This window comes from Rhinolophus ferrumequinum, chromosome 25, assembly GCF_004115265.2.
Source record: "Rhinolophus ferrumequinum isolate MPI-CBG mRhiFer1 chromosome 25, mRhiFer1_v1.p, whole genome shotgun sequence".
Lineage (NCBI taxonomy): Eukaryota > Metazoa > Chordata > Mammalia > Chiroptera > Rhinolophidae > Rhinolophus > Rhinolophus ferrumequinum.
Genome location: NC_046308.1, coordinates 40204554 through 40225112, shown reverse-complemented (window position 1 = coordinate 40225112; position 20559 = coordinate 40204554). Strand labels below are relative to the sequence as shown.

The 20559-nt window shown below is 51.3% G+C and overlaps 2 protein-coding genes across 3 annotated transcripts in view; one reads left to right on the top strand and one right to left on the bottom strand.

Annotated features, from left to right (window-relative positions):
• Positions 1–7074, bottom strand: part of LOC117017368 (uncharacterized) — a 68324-nt gene extending 61250 nt beyond the window's left edge. The window contains exons 1-4 of the mRNA XM_033097481.1: positions 7037–7074; positions 6740–6889; positions 6328–6643; positions 5787–5850 (exon numbers count right to left, since the gene is read on the bottom strand). Coding sequence (XP_032953372.1) covers positions 5787–5850; positions 6328–6643; positions 6740–6889; positions 7037–7074 — 568 coding nt within the window. The remainder of the gene's footprint in view (positions 1–5786; positions 5851–6327; positions 6644–6739; positions 6890–7036) is intronic.
• Positions 6434–20559, top strand: part of GRIK4 (glutamate ionotropic receptor kainate type subunit 4) — a 637398-nt gene continuing 623272 nt past the window's right edge. For both annotated transcript variants that reach the window (XM_033098464.1, XM_033098466.1), the window contains exon 1: positions 6434–6975. The gene's annotated coding sequence lies outside the window, so the exon portion shown is untranslated. The remainder of the gene's footprint in view (positions 6976–20559) is intronic.

Genomic DNA, 20559 nt, shown 5'->3' with positions numbered 1-20559 from the left:
TGTATTTTGTGATCACACCTTGTAAATATCTACAATGCCATCAATATCTTTTCTTTTGCATCCTATAACAGCTGATCAAAGTTAGCTCCTCAAAAACAAATAGAACGTCTGCAGTGATTGACTGATAAAGAGTAAAGAGAGCAAGTACTCAAATACTTCAACTGATGCTTGGGTGCCAAAGTACTATTTTTTTTATTTTAAAAAAAAGAATTAAAGTTCTGTGCTGACTAAAAAAAAATGAAATCTCAGAAATACAAAAAACAATTCCTTTTGCAATTGCAGCAAAACGAATAAAATACCTAGAAATAAACTTAACCAAGGATGTGGAAGACCTATATGCTGAAAACTACAAGACATTTTTAAAAGAAATTGAAGAAGACACAAAGAAATGGAAAAGCATTCCGTGCTCATGGATTGGAAGAATCAACCTAGTTAAAATGGCCATATTACCCAAAGCAATATACAGATTTAATGCAATCCCCATCAAAATCCCAATGGCATTTTTTAAAGAAATAGAACAAAAAAATCATCAGATTTGTTTGGAACCACAAAAGACCCCGAATAGTCAAAGCAATCTTAAGAAAAAAGAACAATGCTGGAGGTATCACACTCCCTGACTTTAGCTTGTACTACAGGGCAACAATAATCAAAATAGCATGGTATTGGCAGAAAAACAGACACGTAGACCAATGGAATAGAATTGAGAACCCAGAAATAAACACACATAAACATGGACAGATAATTTTTGCAAAGAAGCAAAAAACATACAATGGAGAAAAGACAGCCTCTTCAATAAATGGTGCAGGGAGAATTGGAAAGCCACGTGCAAAAGAATGAAACTGGACTGCTATCTGTCACCATGTAACAAAATTAATTCAAAATGGATCAAAGACCTAAGCATAAGACCTGAGACAATAAACTGCATAGAAGAAAACATAGGTACTAAACTTATGGACCTTGGGTTCAAAGAACATTTTATGAATTTGACTCCAAAGGCAAGGGACGTAAAAGCTAAAATAAATGAATGGGACTATATGAAACTTAAAAGCGTCTGTACAGCAAAAGAAACCACCGACAAAATAAAGAGGCAACCAACTGAATGGGAGAAGATTTTTGCAAACAGTGCCTCCGATAAGGGGCTGATATCCAAAATATACAAGGAACTCATGCAACTCAACAACAAAAAAGCAAACAGCCCAATTGAAAAATGGGCAGACGACCTGAAGAGACATTTCTCCAAAGGGGACATACAAATGGCAAATAGACACATGAAAAAATGCTCAGCATCACTAATCATCAGAGAAATGCAAATGAAAACCACAATGAGATATCACCTCACCCCAGTCAGAATGTCTGTCATCAACAAGACAAATAGTAACAAGTGTTGCAGAGGCTGTGGAGAAAAAGGAACCCTCATACACTGTTGGTGGGAATGCAGACTGGAAGGCAGTGTGGAGGGTCCTCAAAAAATTAAAAATAGAATTACCCTGTGACTCAGCAATCCCACTACTAGGTATCTACCCAAAAAATCTGAAAACATTTATCCATAAAGACACGTGTGCTCCATTGTTCATTGCAGCTTTGTTTACGGTGGCCAAGACATGGAAACAACCAAAATGTCCTTCGATAGATGAATGGATAAAGAAGTTGTGGTATATATACACAATGGAATACAATTCGGCGGTAAGAAAAGATGATATAGGAACATTTGTGACAACATGGATGGATCTTGAGAGTATAATGCTAAGCGAAATAAGTCAGACAGAAAAAGCAGAGAACCATATGATTTCACTGATATGTGGTATATAAACCAAAAACAACAAAAGAACAAGACAAACACATGAGAAACAAAAACTCATAGATCCAGACAATAGTTTAGTGATTACCAGAGGGTAAGGGGGGAGGGAGGGTGGTAGACGAGGGTAAAGGGGATCAAATATATGGTGATGGAAGGAGAACTGACTCTGGGTGGTGAACACACAATGGGATTTATAGATGATGTAATACAGAATTGTACACCTGAAACCTATGTAACTTTACTAACAATTGTCACCCCAATAAACTTTAAAAAAAAAAAAAAGAAAAATGGTAAAAGAAGTTTAAAAATTTGAATAGTAGTTAAAATGAAAAACAATTTAACACTCAAAAAAAAAAAAAAAAAAAGAAAAAGAAGTGAGCATACCATAGTACCACTGCAGTTTGGTACCAGTGACGGACGGCCTTTACGCCCCCTTCCCCGCAGGGGTGCAGCCAGTGTGGCCTGCCTCCACTACAGTGGGGGCCTGCAGAAGATACAGGCTGAGAATTCGAGGTGCATATCCAAACCACTGTGTGCTGGAGGCCCTGCCTGGGTCCCTACTCTGGAATTGCCATCTACCACATGCCCTTCAGTCTGCCATCCACCTGCACCCAGTCTGCCAGCCTCGACTATGGCCATGTAACTGAATTTGTTGTGTGTCAAACATCGTACAGAAAATACCTGGTATCAGAATGGGCCAAAATTGTCAGAAGGAGAATGCCCTACCTCTACGATATATGTTACTCGACTGTGAACTCCAAGATGCCAAGCCCTGGATTTGTTTTCTATTTTGTCTCCAGTGCCTGGCACATAATGGGCACCAAAGATTTCTTGAAGAAGAACTAGTGGCCATGGCAGCTTAAGTCCTCTGCAGAGTAGTAAATGGAAACTGAGACACGTAGTAGGAATGAATGAGGTTCTCACATTAGTGATGAGAGCAGGGCTGCATAATGAGAGGGAGGTTGTATTTTGACCAAGTTTACGTTTTAATTTCAGTGTGAGCAGTATTCTTTACGCCTAGACTGATAAAATGGAGATAAGAAAAGGTGGGGGAAAGGAGCAGGGTTATATCATGGTTGTCAAGTGGAGGTGGGGCTTTTTAACATGAGACATAATTTTTTGCAGCCAGCGAGGCTGAGCAATATGTGACTATGAGACTTGGATGCCTTGTACATCGAAACCCACCCACATATGCATTTGCTCCTGGTCAACATTTGGCTATAGTGTCATTAGGCAAAACCCTTGCCTACTGTATCCTTTAAGGCATGAGTAAAAGTCAAAGTAAAATCAGAGAAAAGTTCTCTTTTTAATTTCTGTTATGCTGCTAAACGGGTTCTGTTAGACATTATCCAATAGAAATCAACCATTTATCCCCCAAACAGGTGACGAGAAGGACAGAGAATTATTTTCATTTCATCCGGAGTTTGAATGTAGTACTCTGGTAGGATTGCTGCTTTTTCATACTGTGTGGCAATAAGGATATTCAATCAGGCTCTTGTGTTCCTTCAACCTCAAGTCCCTCAGATGTGAACCACAACTTCAGCTTAGGTTTGTAAAGGCTGCAAGCTTGGTGGGGACCAGTAGTCTCATATTGCCACTGAGGTCTGACTTATTTGGACTGACAACAGAAGCAAATTTGATTTTCCAGTGTTGCAGACCCCAGTAACCCTTACTCCATGCTGGTTCATTCATTCATTCAACACATTTACTGAGCACCTATTATACCAGGTGTTGTGCTGTTAATGTAGTATTTTTTTTTTTTTTAAGTTCATACTCTCATTATGTACTTGTGATGAAACTTCAAATGTACCTTTGGAAAAGAGATGGTAGGTAAGTTTCAGAGCAAGTTTCTGCTTCACGGTTATACCTGAGGCAAATACAAAGAAGGGAGAAGCTAAAAATAAATCCAGGAGCACAAGTTCACAGTCTTTTAGTGAAAGCAGACAGGAACCAAGTAAGTAACCATAAGCTTTAAGTGCAAGAGAAGACTAACGAAGGGACTAACGAATTCTGTTGGGAAGGGACCAGATAGTAGCAGGGTAGGAGAAAGTTCTAGTAGGAGAAGATTCCTAAACTGAGTTTTGAAAGGTAAATGTGAAGGTATGTATCTCCCTGTGTGTGCAGGGCGGTGGGGTTTCCAGGCTGAATGCCACCTGTTAAAGGCACAGAGGCATCGAATGGGAGGACCAGAAAACTAACTATAAGCAGTTTGGTATTGATGGAGTATGAGATGAGCGGTGGTGGGAAATGGGCGAGGCAGAAGCAGGGAGCTTATATGCTGCGCTAAGGAGTCTGGACTCAATTTCAATTTTACCTTATAGGCCACATGGGTCGTGAAAGCATTGTAAGCTAGAGTGTGAAGTAGTAAAGCTGGTTTTAGATCTGTCACTCTGGCAGCCATTTGTGGTTGTGTTGGAGGAAGCCAGTCTGAAGGCAGGGAGGTCAGTTAGAAGGCTATTGCAATAAGAGATGGGGACATGATGATGGCATGTGCCACTAAGCAAAGTGAGGACAAGTCGCTGAGTCACTGTGTACATACAGTCGGCCCCATTTATGCAGTGCATTCTTTATGAACTTGTGATGAACCTTCAAAGGAACCTTTGGAAAAGACATGGTAGGTAAATTTAGGATCAAGTATTCCTGGAGAATATACCTAAGGCAAAAACAAAGAAGGAAGAAGCTAAAAAGAAATCCAGGAAACCCAACTCCTTCTGGTGGGCTACAGCCACCAAACAGTTCAGACCGTGAGGCCAAAGCACACTGAATCCTTTCCTTCTAGCACAGTACACAGTACACAGTACAGCAGATGGCTGTGAGGGGTGCTTCAGAGAGGTTTTAGGGGAGGGAGCGCCATTTCCCACCCCTTTTGCTTCCGCACTCCGGGCAGCAGCTTCAGAAATAGTTCAGGTGGGCCAGCCTCACACCACTCTGACATATCCCTGCTGTGGAATCCAAAAATGATCTGGACTGAGTGCCCCACCTCATCCCCACCCCCAGCTGAGCTCGGGAAATTTGCTTGCCTGGGATTAAAGTTTGATTGGCAAGCAGCAGTGATATTCAGGAATAGAGAAAGTGGAGAGCAAACAGTGAGTACTGAAAAGAACTCAGTAGCTAGTAGCAGATGGAAGGGACAGGAAAGTGAGTGGGGCTAAAGGCAGGCTTCTCTGGCATTGTTGCCCACCATCTGACTTGTAGAGGGCTCCTTGCTTCTAGGCACAGAGACCTTAAGTAAGGGAAAGAAAGTCACGAGATTGTGCAGGAAGGGGAGAAACCGGGGTCCTCATGTGGCCACAGGCAAGGTTACCTCCAGCCCCATGAGCAATCTCTCTGACCTTGGCAAAGGCTCCTTCCACTTCCCTTGTTAAGGGGATGAGCTCGCCAGGGAAAAGAACAAGATGAAGCGTTTCACTCGGAGAGTATTTTTCTTCCCTAACACTTAGGCCTCCATAGTCTTGCTGATCTTGCATCCTTCTAGTAAAACGGGCCCAGGACCCATGCTTGGCATTTCAGAGTTTGGAGGAACTTTGGAGACCATTCACATCTAAGCAGAGACTATTCTGCTTCCCTCACGTCTAGAGATGTGGAAAGTGAAGCCAAGGCAGGTGCAGTTGCTTGCCCAGAGTCCCAGGGCTGCCACTCACTTCTCCAGTGTACTCTCTGCCTGGCCCATGCTGCCACTTGCCCATTTTGCAAACAAAGCCTAGTGTGAGGGTTTGGAGCTGGACTTAGAAATTAGTTCTGTGTAGCCTAGTCACCCCCAGGGTGTGCCTGGCTTACAGGTGATCTTAAATCTCAGCAGGCTTCCTCGTCTGGAAAACAGGGTTGTGTCACCTTAACAAGTTAATGTGAAGGCTATTGGAAACTACGCTTGGGTAATTGCTGTAGTCTTGGCACACAGTAGGTACTAAACCATGTTTTCCCTAAGGAGCATTCATCAAACCCAGTGTTTGTGGGTGGGAGATGGGAAGACAGGCGTCTTGTCACTCACATTCATCCCTGCAGCCTGCGTGGCAGAGAAGTGCGAAGAGCACGGAGGTGATCCGTTCCCTTGTCTGCCCAAGACAGAGACCCCCGTGGGATGGGTAAGAGGAACTAATGTTTGAGGAGGACACACGTCCTTCGTCCTCCTTCCTCAGGATCCCCGTTCCCCAGCCTCCACCTTAGGGCAGCTGTGGTGTAGGAAAATGAGCACTGACTGCGCGTCAGAAAGCTTGGTTGCTCTCCTGATCTTGCCACTCACTCGGAGTGGTCCTTGTTCACTTGGAGCCCCGGGCTGGGCTGCTGAACTGGTCCCTTTGCCTCTCCTAGCCTTAGGGTCCTCATTCTCAACATGAGGGAGGCAGCTCCTCCCAAGACGATTATTTTCATAAAATACTGCCTTGGAACTACTCAATGCAAGCTGTTTCTCTTCAGCCTCCTGGAACAATTTGGTCTTTTCTCTCCCCATGAAACCTTCAGGTCTCCATCTTCCCCCCCAGTCTCTGGTAACAGGGCACGCTCGGCCCTTGCGCTGTTCCCCAATATCCCACCAGGAGGCGCCCTTTGCCCGTCGAAGCTGGCCAGGCTATAACTCCTGCGGGCCGGAGCTGGGAGGGTGGAGGGGCTGCCCTTCTGCGTAGGGCGGCGCAGCGTGCGGGCTGGGCCCGGGGCCCTCGGAGGTCGATACACCGCAGCTCCCGCACCTCGTCCCGCGGCGTCTCGGACGCGTGCGGCCCTCGCGCCCCTGCCTGGCGCTGCGTCCCCAGCCCGGCGCCTGTCGCTCTGCCTCGGCCCCCCGGGGAGGCAGCAAGTTTGCCACCGGCCGCTCCGACCCGCCGCCGCCCCGCTCCTGTCGCGCCTGTGCTCCTGGCGCAAGGAGCAAGGCACCCAGGGAGTGGCGAGGGAGTGCGGGAGGCTGGGCCCCAAGGGGCGCCCCATCCCCACCCCCATCGGCCAGCTTGCCCGGGCCGCCGCTGTTCCGGCGCTGCTCGCAGGGCGGCGCCCTGCGCCCCCGCCGCGCTCCTCCGGCGCTGCCCGCTTCCCGCTCGCTCTCCGCCGGACACAGACTCTACCTTCAGCTGCTTGTGGATCTGATCGGAGACGCCGCAGCTGCTGCGGAAGAAGAAAAGACAAACAGCAGCCCGGCAGCAGGCGGAGCAGCCCGGCCCCTTCCCATCTTGGAGTGCGGAGCAGACTAGGTAAGGGCAGGGAGGGCCGCGAGGATTCCCCCCCCACAGACACTCTCCCCCACCCCCTGACCGAACCTCGGCTACGAGGCGCCGCCGCGTCCCCTCCATGCCGCACCTCCTGCACGCGCCCTCTCCCGCGCCTGTACCCCCTATCCTGAAGTCTCTGTCCCTCCTTTCCCCTGGGGCCGCTGCCCCGCACCCTGCCCCCGTCCCCCGCCCCGCCCCGCCCCTGCGCCGTTCCTCCCCCTCTCCCGCCTTCAGCCAGTCTGTTCTGGCGTCTCCCGACTGCGCTCGTCCCCATGGCTCTGCTCCCATAGTTCCTCCAGTCCCCATCCCCGTCAGGCCCCTCCGCATCCTTTCCTCCGGCTCGAGATCCTCCGGTTCCGGTCCTCTTCCTTCCCCCTTGCGACTCCCAGCCTCCTTCTGCCCCCTGCAGGGATGGTGGCCCCTTTCCACACTGGCCCTTCTTCCCCACCCCTTGTCCGTCACCCTCAGCTTCACTGGTCACCAGGCTGCGGGCTACAGCCCCCCATCCCAGCTCAGCCGTGGATCCCAAGAAGTCCCCTCCCCCTTTCCTCACTGATACCTGCCTCTATCGCCCCCCGTCCCTGCACTGGACTCTGGCTACCGCCACACACACACACACACACACACACACACACACACCCCTGCACGCCGCCGTTCGCTTTGGGGGACCCAGAGTCCTATCAGGAATGACTTTCTTTCCCTGGACTAATGGCGCTCCCATCGATCCCATCCTATTTCACTGGACTGGGAGGGAAGAGAGGGAAGAACTCTGGAGACCTTCATACGGGGTCCTGATAGGGTAGGACAGGGGGAGGGGAGCTGATTGACCTTGTCTCCAGTGACTACTGGCAGAGAGTTGAGCTGTTGGGACCTGGCCCTGTGGAGGGCCAGCTTGCCACACCTGAGACAGGGGTTTCAAGGCCCTGAAAGCACCTGTGTCTCTTCCCCTAGATCCCTCAAACTGAAGAGAGAGTGGAGGAGTGGGAGCCCAGGGAATCTTGGCCCAGGGCCTTTTGGGTGGTGGAGACGGTGGGGGTGGGGGGGGGCTGGCCCAGAGCCCTCTGGCCTGCTTGGCGTGGGGCAATGAGCAGAGTTTTTCCTCTATTGGACCTTTGGCTGCACAGCTCTTGGTATCTCTATGTTGCCACGTTCTTCCTGGTGCTGTTGTCTGGGGATGCCACAGGGTGCCACCTCCCTCCAGTGTCTCTCCTGGGCATGTATGCCAAGGGTCTGTGTTGTCTGGAAAGAGGAGGAAAGCTCTGGGCTCTGTCGGGCCCCTTTGCCAGGAGGTGGGCATCTCAGCATTGGCCAAGAGCACTGCGCCCTGCCAGTAACAAAGAGATCTACCTTCATTTAAGTGTCCTGTGAGTCACCCAGGTGACAGTGATACTTCCAGGAGCACCTGCCAACAGCTGGCGTGGTATCCCCTGGGATAGAGGCTGTCTGGGTTGGCAGTGGTCATCCGAGAGAGAAGTCTGGTCCAGCTTAACTTCCTTAGTGTCTGTGCTTATGTGATAGAGGTGAGGGGCCTGGAGAGGTCAGCTGTGTTCCGGTCCCACCCTGGAAGGAAGCCCCTGGAACTCCATTGGGCATCATCAGGCTGATTGTATTCGCTGAAGCTGCAGCTCATGTCTCATCATTAATCAGTGTATTATTTTCCTCACTGGCTGGATGTGTTCTTCAAGGTCACGACCCTTTGGACAGTGACTCTAAAAGGCACACATTACAGTGTCTGGGTTTCTTTAATTTTCCATATTTTGTTCATTTCTTGTAGAGCAAGATTTCTGTAGGGAACGGGGCCCCGGGCTTGCCCACCGGCTTCTGCCTGCCTCACCAGCTCTGCCCCCCGGTGTTTTCTGGACCTGCCACCAGGAGCTCTGGCCTCAGAGCTCTGGGGAATACCTGGTGGGGACGAGGTAGCGGTTAGAGGAGGGGGGTTGACAGGAAATTCTGTTTTTTTGTGTGTGTTTTCTCCATCCCCCTGCTCCGAAGGCATCTTGACCATTGACTGACATTTCTCCCAGCACCAGAAGTTTTTTCTGGAGACTGGGTCAGCTTCTTGGACTGCCTTGCCAGTTTGTTTTCCCTGAAGACGATGAGGGAACTTTTGCATAGTGGGTGGGAGAGAAGTGGAGGCTCCAGGGAGAAGGTCCTAGTTGCTGGGAGGCAGGGGCTCTTGGAGACCAGGCCTCAGCCTGATCATGATGGAAGGAAGGAAGAAGGCAGGAAGACCTGTCTTGGGTGAGAGGGAAAAAAGGCTGGAAAAACAAGAGGAGTGGCGAGGAGGAAGCCAGTATTGTGCGGCTGGTGGGGTGGGCAGTGGTGAACATGTGTGTGAAGAAAGCATCTCTTGTTACTTCTGCATAGTGCGAATCCCTTATGTGTATACTGAGCTGCAAAGTTTTCCAAATGCTTCTTAGAAAACTTACTTAACTTGATCTCTACTAGGGCCCTACTACCATTTGATCTGTACTACCACCCTGTAAGAAGGTGTTCTTGGTCTCCCAGAAACTGAGTTTCCCGCAGGTGAAACGACTTGTCCAAAGCTCTGAAGCCATACCCGAGGCCTCTGGACTCCCAGGCCATTGCTCTTGTGCTGCTACAGTACACGTTAAGCTGGTCATCCTTCCTGTTCCCCATCCCATGCTTCAGTTGTTCTTCGAGCTTTTCCTGTGTCAGCTCAACACTTTCTCCTCCCTGTGGGGCAGAAGGGTTGGCTCCCCACCCCGGCTCATTGTCTGGGGTCTGGCTGATTCTTGGTTCTGCATTCTCTCAGCGCTTAGACTGGCTGCCCCAGCACCCAGGATGTCCAGCCACCCTGACCCTGGACCAGCTCTTGCTCTTGACTCCCTCATGTGGAGAGAGCTCCAGGTTGTCTGGGCCATGAGGCTGGGCCTCTGGGACCACTGTGCCCCTTCTTGCCTGCCTTCCCCCCATCCACTCTCCTATCCTATCACTTCAGCCCTCTCAGCTCTTTCGAGGACTTCTGGCGCCTTGTCTGACCTTTCCTTTCCCCTGCCACTGTCCCCACTTGGGGTTTTAGTGGTCCACCCCCGGGTTATGGTAACAGTCTCCTTTCTGGGCAGCCTGAGACCATGCCTGCCTTCCTGCAAAGGAAGGTGCTTATGGCACATGACCCAATCTCAAGAGGCCTGAACGGGCCCCCTGGGCTACTGGATAAGAGTTCCCGCGCAGCATCTCGTAGGTTAAGGCCATTCACAGGCTGGCCCCAGCTTTATGTCTCTGGATATAATCCTCTGCCCACCTTCACACCACCACTTTACACCCTCTTCAGGGCCCTTTTCTTTCCTCCTCCTGGGAATTGCCCCCGCGTCCCCCATCCTTAGGTCCCAGCAGGAAGTGTTTGCTAATTGTTGGACTGACTTGGGTTCCAATCCTGCTGTCACTCCCAGAGTGACTGATCAAATTGCTTACCCTGCCCGAGCCTCACTTGCCTCACCTGTAAAATGGGGATAATCTCACCTGCCAGAAAGCATCGTTTCAGCAACAATGTCAGTGGGGCGGGAATATGACTTGTCCGTGTAAAGGGCCGCCCGGCGGGTGCCCACTGAGCACCCCTGTGTGGGCTCCTTCCACACTGCCTCTTTGTAGCACTGTTTTGGCTTCCTGCTCCCGCCTACTACTGACGATTATCTATCTCCATTGGTCTCCCCACCCAGATAGTGAGTCCCTTGAGGAGCGAAGCCTTTGTCTGGTGCCCTTTTTCTCATCCCGGGCTCCTAACCAAGAGCAAGCGTTTTCCTTCTGCATCCCATAAATTGGCCCCTGCTCATGCTGGGAACATGTTAAGAAACAGTTGTTACTTGATTGTAACATTTGGTTACATAAAATAGGGTATGCCTCCAATGCGAACCAAACAGCTCTCGTACCACCAAGGTAAATTATGGGAAGGAAAGAGGGAATCCATTTAACATTGTGTTGACTGAGCGCTTTGCTTGTTCTACTCAGTCATCCCGGCTTCCCCATGAGTTAGATGTGAGCACCTCCATTCGTACAGATGAGGAAAGGGGGCTCATAGGGGGTCCTGCACTGCGACTCCATGCTACTTCACAGACCGGGAAGCATTCAGGAACCCCAGTTCCTTCTCCTATTCTTGGGCCCGAAAACGGGAGGGAGAGGCTATTTATAGAAAGATGCCTCACAGGTGTTCTTAAATAACAACCCATGAAAAGTAAATGTATCAGCCGAGCAGGGGTTGGGTAGTGAGGAACATCTTCTTGAGGCAGGGCTCTAGTCCTTCAGCAGGTTTATGATGCGAGTGGGAGAAAAGGAGGACACAGCACATGGTCAGGCGTGTGTGGATGTGCACTGGCCCCCAAACAGGCGGGCAGATGGGGCTGGGACCGTGACAGGAGGAAGGACTCCACTGGTGCGGGGGGCTGCACAGGCAGAGTTGGGCAGGGGCTGTTCTGAGGATTGGGTGAGGCAAGTGCAGAAAGCGTCCGTTTTGGGGTGAAGGGTGGAGGGGGAGGGCATAACTAACTTAAATCAGGAGGACCTGGAAAACCATCGGGAAGAGGATCAGGTTGATGCATCCGGTCTGGGGAGGTGTCGAGGACCCTTGGGCAGCTCAGTGCAGTGCCCAGAGAGGGGTCCAGGGCAGGGAGAAGGGGAGTGAAATCAGAAGGGGAGCGCAGTGAGTAACGTTTCCAAGGAAGAGCAGAACTTGCTGACCGATTGGGAACAGCAGATGGGGGAGCAGGAAGTGTCAGCAAGACCTTTGAGATTTCTAGCCCAGGGGACTGTGGAGACTGTGATGTCACTTTCAGAAAAAGGGAAGCCAGAAGGGGACGGGGGTCTGTGGGAAAGCTGCTGAGTTTGTTTCCAGACGTGCTGTGAAGGGGGTACTGGAGCATTTGGCCGTGGGGCATGCATGGCCGGGGGAGTTCCTGGACAGCAGCTGAGCAGTCTTGGGCGAGGGCATGTGCTTCGGGCCACGTGTTGCAGAGGGGGCTGTTTTGGGCATTTCTGATGCCTGAATTTCCCCTCCCCAATCTCTGTGAGCCCTCTCTGCCCTCCCTTCATGGCAGAGGGACCCCGGAACCCAGCACTCATTGCACTTGAAGTTACTCACGTGTGCCTGTCACCTCCAGGGACCAGGAATGGAGTTTACCTCCTAGAGGGCCGGGCCCCCACACCTGCTTTGCTTTTAAGGTCAGTCGTATTCCCAGTGCCTCGCAGTGTAGGTGTTAAATAAACATTGGTCTTGTTTAAGTGGCCTCAACTAATGTTTAGCAAATGTTTGTTACAGAGATAAATTCATAGAACATGGGGGTGAGGAAGGGAGAGGAAGGCTGCGTGGGCCTTCAGCTTCTGGGCTGAGGGTGTCCCAGGACCCTCTGTAAGTAAGGTTGCACTTTCCTGATTGCTTTTGTACCCACCCACTTGGTGCCATCTTGTGTATCCAGCTATTCCCCAGGGTCTCTGGGGCCTGAGCTGCAGGGTTTGGGAGGTGTGGGTGTAGGGGTGGCGAGTCCCGAAGCTAACCAGACTGCCTCACTCTGTCACTCAATCCTGACGTTGAGGCTGACCTGCCATTCACTGTGTGAGGCCTTGGGCAAGACCCTGGGAGCCCCTGCCCCTCACCTGGAAGGCAGCCCTCATGCTCCTGGCCCTTCCTTCTCCTCGGGCTTCTCTCAAGGAGCAGTTTGCGTAGAGGAAGCAGAGAAAACCAGAGGGTGGCGGTTATCTTTGTTTGGGGTGCTGTGGGATCTTGTGGCCACAGAGAGGCTGAAATGGAAGCTGGTGTGTGCAGGGCCTCCCGGTCTTCTTTGATATGTCGTGGATCAGCAGAAGAAAGCTGGCTTGGAAACAGGAAATCCAGGCTACGTATTGCTGCCTCAGTTTCCTCTCTACTAACATGGACATATAATAAATTCTACCCCACAGAGTCCCTGATTCAAGTGAGATAATCACGTGAAGGTCCTGGAGGAGGGAGCAGGGAAGGGAGTGACCTCCTGTCCACTCCTCCCAGGACAGGAGGTTCATAGAAGTGGCCCTGGAGTAAACACAAGTTTAGAGTTGGAGTTTAGACTCAAAGGCCAGACTCAAAGGAGACGGATTTGATACAATGAGAAATTAATAGCCCAGGGGCTGTTCAGATGTGTAAGTAAGTGAGGGACTGGCTACAAGGCACACTTAATGAAACAGAAAAGTTGAACAAGTTGTGGAGCATGGAGGCCTGTATGGGGGTGCTGAGGTGGTTTCTGCTCTCCCGCCCAGCGAGACTTCCCAGTAGGGAGACTGCGTTCAAGGGGTGAAGTGCTGTTGTCCCTTTTGGGGGACAGCTCTCTGCCTCTTTCCGCCTGGCTGGGTGGCCTGAGTGGGGTGTCCTTTCCTCGCCAAGAGGCTGTGTGGTGTAGGGGTCGGCCATTCCCAGGTCAGATCACTGGGGATTCAAAGCCCAGCTCTTCCCGTGGATGTGGCTTTGGGCCCGGAGTGTAATGAGCGTAACCCCTATGTCTGAGTCTCAGCAGGTACGTTATCTTAGGTCATCCTCTCAGTAAGAGGAAGGTCCTGTTATCGTACCTGTTCACTAGGTGAAGAGGCTGCGGTCCACAGGAGACGATTACTTACCCCCAAGGCCCGTTGCCAGTAAGAAGCAGGGCTGGGATTGACACCCGGGTGATCTGTTTCACAATTCTGTTCATAAGAATTCCTGTGTGCACGTGTGGGTGCAGGCCCATGTGCGCGCACACACAGACTATGTGAAATGTGCGCGGACCCGTTCCTCGTTTCCTTGACTTCCCCTCTGGGTACCTCACCACTTCTGTTCCTCATCGTACAGGCAAGGAGGCCAGGCATGGTGGGGCCAGGGGACCCTTTACACACTCTGGTGCTTCTCTTTCCTTGGCCTGATTTCTTTGACCCTTAACTGAGCGGTCACTGGCAATATTGGGGAATCAACTGGAGACCACACCAAGCAGTGGTCCCTGAATCGTATGCCAATCTTTTCCAACACGGAGGCCATGCAGGGAAGAGACTAGGTTGGAGGTCGGAAAAAGGCACTGAAATGAGGCATTGATGGAACCCTCTCGTGAGCCACAAAGTCTGAGCACTGACGGAGCTCAGGTGAGGTTACAGCAGCCCCGCCCTGCCGGGACCAGGCCAGGGTCAGCCGAGTCACCATCCCCTCCAGTCACCAGCCCTGGGGCCCGGCTGGCTGTCATGGCTGCCCAGGTTATCAGGAGTGGCATCTAACTGGGGTCTTGGATGTTCAGAGTCACGTCAGGTCACCTCTGGAAGAAATCTGACGGGGCACTACTATTACAGTTGTGGTTATCACTGATCTTTCCAGTATCGCCCTGGCCTTGTGCAGTTCGTAAGATCATGACAGAAGAATGTCCCTGGTGAGGGTAGGGACCAGGTGGGAAATTGGGCCTCTCTCTTTCTGGAGGCAGCAGAGGCCTTTTGAGAGGTAGAGAAGGCTAGCTTGAGTAGAGGGAGGGCCAGAAGAGCCTAATGGCATCATTCCCTGAGGGGAGGTGGTGGAGCTTTTCACCTGCCTCCCACCGCTGCCAAGCCTCCTTAGGCACAGCCTGCCCTTACGTTGAGGTTGCCAATGCCACCTCCTGGTGGATAGCACACATTCAGAGGCTTACGATGCTCTTGGTGGTTTCTGCCCGTCTCCTAAGGATCTCACTGGGTCACAAACCTGAGAGGTAGGGCACGTGGGAATTATTGTCCCAGACTCTCAGGATTCCAGGAACGAGCTGAAAACCATAGAGCTATTTGATTGGGAGGTGTGATCAGGATCCAGGACTCCTGCCCCCAACCCAGGACTCGGTCAACACACCCGGCACCTTCTGAAGGCCACCAGCGGCCTGCACAAATGGTGGAGGCAGAGATCCTTGGGTACAGCTGCTCTTCCAGAGGTTGAGACTGTTACACAGAATAAAGCAGTGTTTGTCCAGTAAGGGTAACGCCGATGTTATTGCTAGGAAAACCGAAGCCCCGGGAGGTTTAGTGAATGGTAGACTCTTATTCTTGGAAGGAACTTGAGATCATCCATTCAGCACCCCACCAGCTGCTCTCCTTTTGTCTATAGACAGAAACTGCTTGGCTAGTTATCCAGCCTCAGCTGCCTCCTCCTCCTGCTCCTGATCCTGCTCCTCCTCCCCGTATTCTGAAAGGTGACATTGCTGAGCACTGACTATGTTCTCGATGCTTGATATGCATTAAGTTGACCTGACAACGCTGTGAAGTAGGGACTATAGTCGTCTCATTTTACAAATGAGTAAACTGAGGCCCACAGAGGTCGCATAAGGAGACATGCTAGTGAGTGGCAGAGCCATGGATTGTGCAGTCTGGGCCATGCCCTTGACCACTCACGAGGCAGGCCGTCCCTCCCCGGGCAGCAAATGAGGGAGCATTGGCCAGCTCTCAGGGTCCTGCCTGGCACGTAGAAGGTACTCAGCAAATGCTAGTGATTTTCTTTAAAAAATACCAGTAGATGTTAACTTATATTGAGCCAAAAGTACTTCCCGTGGGTCCTTGTTTTGTACCCCTCCTTGGAACCCCATAAGGCACTTCTGCCCTTCTTCACATTCCAGCCTTTGGGAGGTGAAGACACCACATGAACAAGAGGCAAAGCCAGGACTCACTTTCCCGCAAGACTCTTTTCTCCGGGCAGAGTCCCCAGCCAGGAAGGTGAAGGCCTGAGGCTGCGGGAAACGTCCCAGACCAGGACTTGCCTCGCGGACAGCTAGTTGCCTGACCCTTGGCCGTAGGGCTGTGCGGAGAGGTCCACGCATCCGTGTGTAGCACCGTTGTACTGAGTGCCTCTTGTTGCCAGGTATGGCCATCACGGCGCTCAGGGTGTGCTCCCCCCAGGACGGGGCCCATATCGAATGTCCATGCAGGTGTGTCCTGAACCTGTCAGACGCTAGATTGGCTCTGGGGTCCTGGGGGCAGGGAGGGTGAAGACTGGGGTGACTGGCTAGATTTTTTGAGCCTCCATGAGACTAGGTGGTGTTGCAGACACCTAATCAGAAGGCCACAGATTTCCGATGACCCAAAGCTAAGAGTACAGAGCGAGCAACTACTAGGTGGAGAAAGCTCACCGATTTATTTGAGGTAAAACAGTGCCATCCCACTCTCTTTAGAAAAGTAAGAGTCCTGCCAGAGTCCAAAGCAAATAAGCTGGAACATGAGATCTGCCAGGTAGGGTGCAAATTGGAAGCCGGCCAGCAATTGGATTATATTAGTAGGGGGATTTCGGGTGAGAAAGGACGTTTCCATCAGTACGAGGCCTCCTGGGCAGGCAGTTGAGAGAATGTCTTCGCCTTTCCTCTTTGGGGAGGAAAGTTAGCAGAGGGGGATGCTCAGAGCTTGACGCTGGTCCTCAGGACCTGGGGTGGAGCCAGTCGTCGTCCCATGTTCCTGGTCAGTGACGTTGTTGGCTCTTGTTGCATCTGCAGTGTCCATCCTCATGTGATGTCGCAAATCCTCATAGCAACCCTGCACCATTAGGGCTATCAGTTCGATTTGATCCAGGAAAGAACAGATGTTCTGAGAGCCTGAGTAATTTGCACAGGGTCACACAGCTGAACCGTAGAATCGTCCTTTTCTCTATGGGCATGGCTTGTCCACCATGGCTGGTGCCTCTCCCAGGAACCAGTAGATGTCTCTGCTCAAGCCTCCAGCACCCAGCATGGGAGGAACCTTCAGCAGCTCACCCTGCGGAGTGTCAGGACGAGTGGCTGTGAAGCACGTCAGGCCATGCTTGGATGCTTCAGGGAAGTCAGCAGAGGCCGTCGTCTGTCTCTCCCACAAGGCAAGAGTTCCCTTGGCACAGGGCCTGTGTCTGCTTCTCTGTGTTGCATCCCCAACGACTAGGGCACTACTGGACGACAGTAGGTGCTCGGTAAATACTTGTTGAATGAACGGCTTCACTTGTGAAGCTCTTGTCTACAGAATCCCTGGATCCCAGCGCCTTAGGCCAGCGATGAGCTTCTGCTCCAGAAAGCTTGGATGGGCTGCTTCAATTCACAGACACGTGGGATTGAAAGTCTGTTGTGTGGATCTCAAAACACAATTCCCTGGTGAGTTGTGGGATTAGCGTAACCCATAATAGCGCTGAACTAGCACACAGGGTAACTAACCCTGGATCTACCTGGACCTTGGCCCTAAGCACTTCCCCTCCTCTCCGAGCCCAGCAGAGTCTGGCATTGATGGGGACTGGAGAGGGGGGCCTGGTGAGAGCAGAGGTGGTGTACGGGGGCGGGGACACTCATTTTGGAATCACGGTAGGGGCACTGCTACTCCCCTGAGTCAGAAGGAGGCTCTGGAAGCAGGAAGCAGAGGCCTGAGCCCCGGGGGTGTTCCTCCAGACACCCAGTATGGGCTGGGGACTGTGTACCCCAGAATTCATTATGTCGGAGAGCCGTGGGCAGGATGGAGTGTGGAGCCTGCAGGGGCAAGGGACCTAGGAAAAGGCTGCCAGGATCCTGGGGTCCACCTTCATCGTCCTGGATGACCTTTCAGCCCTGGACCCTGGGGCACAATCAGGAGCTATGCGTGGCGGCAGCGCCCCAGTGACGCCTGCCGCCTGGTGCTGGCCGTGGTCAGTGGGGTCAGTTAGGCTCCTCCTACGCGCATTTCTGCTGATTGGTGGTGATGTCTGTAGCGTGGGGTTGAGAGGTGTCTGGGGCCGAGCACGGGCTCCGTGGGAGGGGTTGTGGGCCGACTTGTGACAGACACAGATGGCTACAGGGCACAGTGAATGTGTCACGTCAGATTTCATCCAATCACCTCGTTTTATAAATGAGGAAACTGACGCTCAGAGAGGGCAAGTAACTGGCCCAAGGTCACGTGACCTGCAGTATCAGGATTCAAAAAGGGGCCCCTAGCCCTGCTTTACTCTTGTTTGATGCCTCTCGTTAGGCTGACTCACAAGGAGCCTTTTATTAAACCAGGGGAGCACGTGCCCTCTTCCACTGCTCCCACGTGGCCGGGGCCTGATTCAGAGGTGCCCCTACCTTCCCCAGCCTCTAGCCAGCCCCATCCATACTGGGCAGGGTGTGGAATGAACCCCAGAAGCATGTCCTGCCCTCTGGGGCTTGTGACCCCAGAGCTTTGTGGAGAAGAGATGGGCTGACACACCGCACGAACCCATAGCAGGCAGAAAGGGCACACCTGTCAGGTACGTGCTCAGGTTTGCTGTGTGTTAAGACCCAGTGTCCAGGCTGAAATGAGGAGTAGCAGGACAGGCTGATGGCTCCCCTCTGAGCAACCCAAGGAAGCTTCCTGGTGGAGGGGAATTTCTGGGAGGCTTGAGTGGTTGGCGGGGGAGAGGGCGTTGTATGATGTGTGGGAAGTACCCTGGTGTTGAGGAAAGGTGACAAAAGAGAGATGGGCCAGCCTGGGGTTAGAGTCTTTGCCTCCTTACCTACTGTGCGGCCTCGGGCAAGTCATTTATTATAGCTGAAGCCTCTGTCTTCTCAGCAATAAAATGGAGACAATAAAAAAATAAAACTAACAAACAAAAAACCCTAATCTCCCAGGGCTCAGGGAAGAGCAAATCAGATACCATCTGTGAAAAGTGCTTTCAGCACACACTGTACGATTGTGTTTACATAAAGTTTAAGAACAGGCAGTGTGATCTGTGGTGATGGAAGTCAGGATGGTAGTTACCCTTAGAAGTGGCACGAGGGGGCCTCCAGAGTACTGATGATGCTGTTTCTTGATCTGAGAGCTGGTTATATAGGAAGCTTATTGAGTGCTACACTTATGTGCACTTTTCTGTACGTACATTGTACTTCAGTTTAAAAAGTTTTCTTTTTTAAGTGCTTCTGATGGCCAGGGTATCATGGGTAGGGTCCAGTCAGTTGACAGAATGTCTAAGAGGTGACCTGGAATGGTAGCTGATAATAGAAATGGTAGGCGATATTTATTGAATATTTTAGGCAGTGTGCCAATTACTTTACATGCATTTTCTCATTTAAATCCTTACAAGAACCCACATTTTACAAATGGGGAAACTGAGGCTTAGACAGATTACATAAGAGGTGGGCTGAGGCCAAATCTGAGCCCAGAGCCATACTCAGGTGGCGAATGAAGGACGTAAGTGTTGCCCTGCCCCCAGGGTCTGTGTTGTCCTTGTAGCTCTGACTATGCGTGGGTCCCGCTGGGCCCTGCATCTTGTGGCGGACTGTGCAGAACAGCCACAGTTCCAGGCTGGTCCCGGTCTGGAGCTGCCTCCAGAATGAAAGGAAGTGGGAAGCGGGAGCTAGAAGGGAGGCATCTGGAGAGCCACAAGCTGTGCTGTGCTCAGCGCTCCCTGCCAGTGGGGTGGGGGAGTGGTCTCCAAGGGTCCCGGGATTCTGGTAGGTAGAGGGCTGGGTGGAGGCTCCAGGGCAAATCCCTCCCAGGTGAGAGGGAGAAGCACAGTACTTCTCCCAGCAGTCAAGGGGGGATGGGGCTGCTCTGTGTGGAGTGCATTCCCTCACTGTCTCCTCGAGACTGAGCAGGGCCTTTGCATCTTCACAGAAACCTTCCTGCTCACCAGGAGAGGCCAGCAGCACAGACTGTACCTTCCAGGGGTGGGCTGGGGGCTGGGAAGAGGGTGGGAAGACAGATACTTTTTGTTGCCTTTATTAGTTGGCTGAGCAAGTGAGCTTCACTCACACTAAGCCTCTCTAAAATGTGCCCTTGAATAGTTGGAAAGGGATGGCATTGTGTTTGCATTTATATGCAACAGGCAAAGCACATAAAGCCTTCCTGTTGTCCCAGGTTTCCAATGAGATGGGAGAACACAGGGCCTGGAGGTGCCATTCAGGGTGCTGGAAGGCAGACAGCTTCTTTAACGCTGAGCATGCTGGCTCACCTCCTCTGAGAGGCCTGCCCAGATTAACTCCTTCAGCTCTTCCTGGCTACATCCCAGCCCTTGGCAAAGACTTACACGAGGTTTGATCATAAAATACGGTGACTGTTCAAATTTTTGAAAATATCATATTACAGTAGAAGACACATTGCTATTAATCCCCCTCAGAATACTCCCCCTCGCTTCGAACACACTCATCCCATCGTTCTTGCCACTTTCTGAAGCAGTTCTGGAAGTCCTCTTTCGTGAGTGGCTTTACTTCATCCTCCATCATGACAACGCTCAGTGTCACGTATCGCTTATGGAACAGCAATTTCTGTGAAATGAAAACATTATGGTGTGTCCTCATCCACCTTATTCCCCAGATCTGGCACCTTGGAACTTCTGGCTCTTCCCCGAAGACAAAATGACCATGAAAGGTAAACGTGTTGAATCGATTAAGGACATCCGGGCAGCCACGACAGCCCAACTAAAGACACTCACAAAAGAGGACTTCCAGAACTACTTCAAAACGTGGCAAGAACGATGGGATAAGTGTGTTTGAAGTGAGGGGGATTAAGGGCAATGTGTCTTTTACTGTAATAATATATATATATTTTTAAATGTAAACATTCACCGTATTTTGCGATCACACCTCATCCACTGTGAATAGGGTACGCCCATTAACAAGTTCTGGTTTTCTATGATTGTTTTTGTCTTAAGTCTGTCTCCAGGGTGTTGGT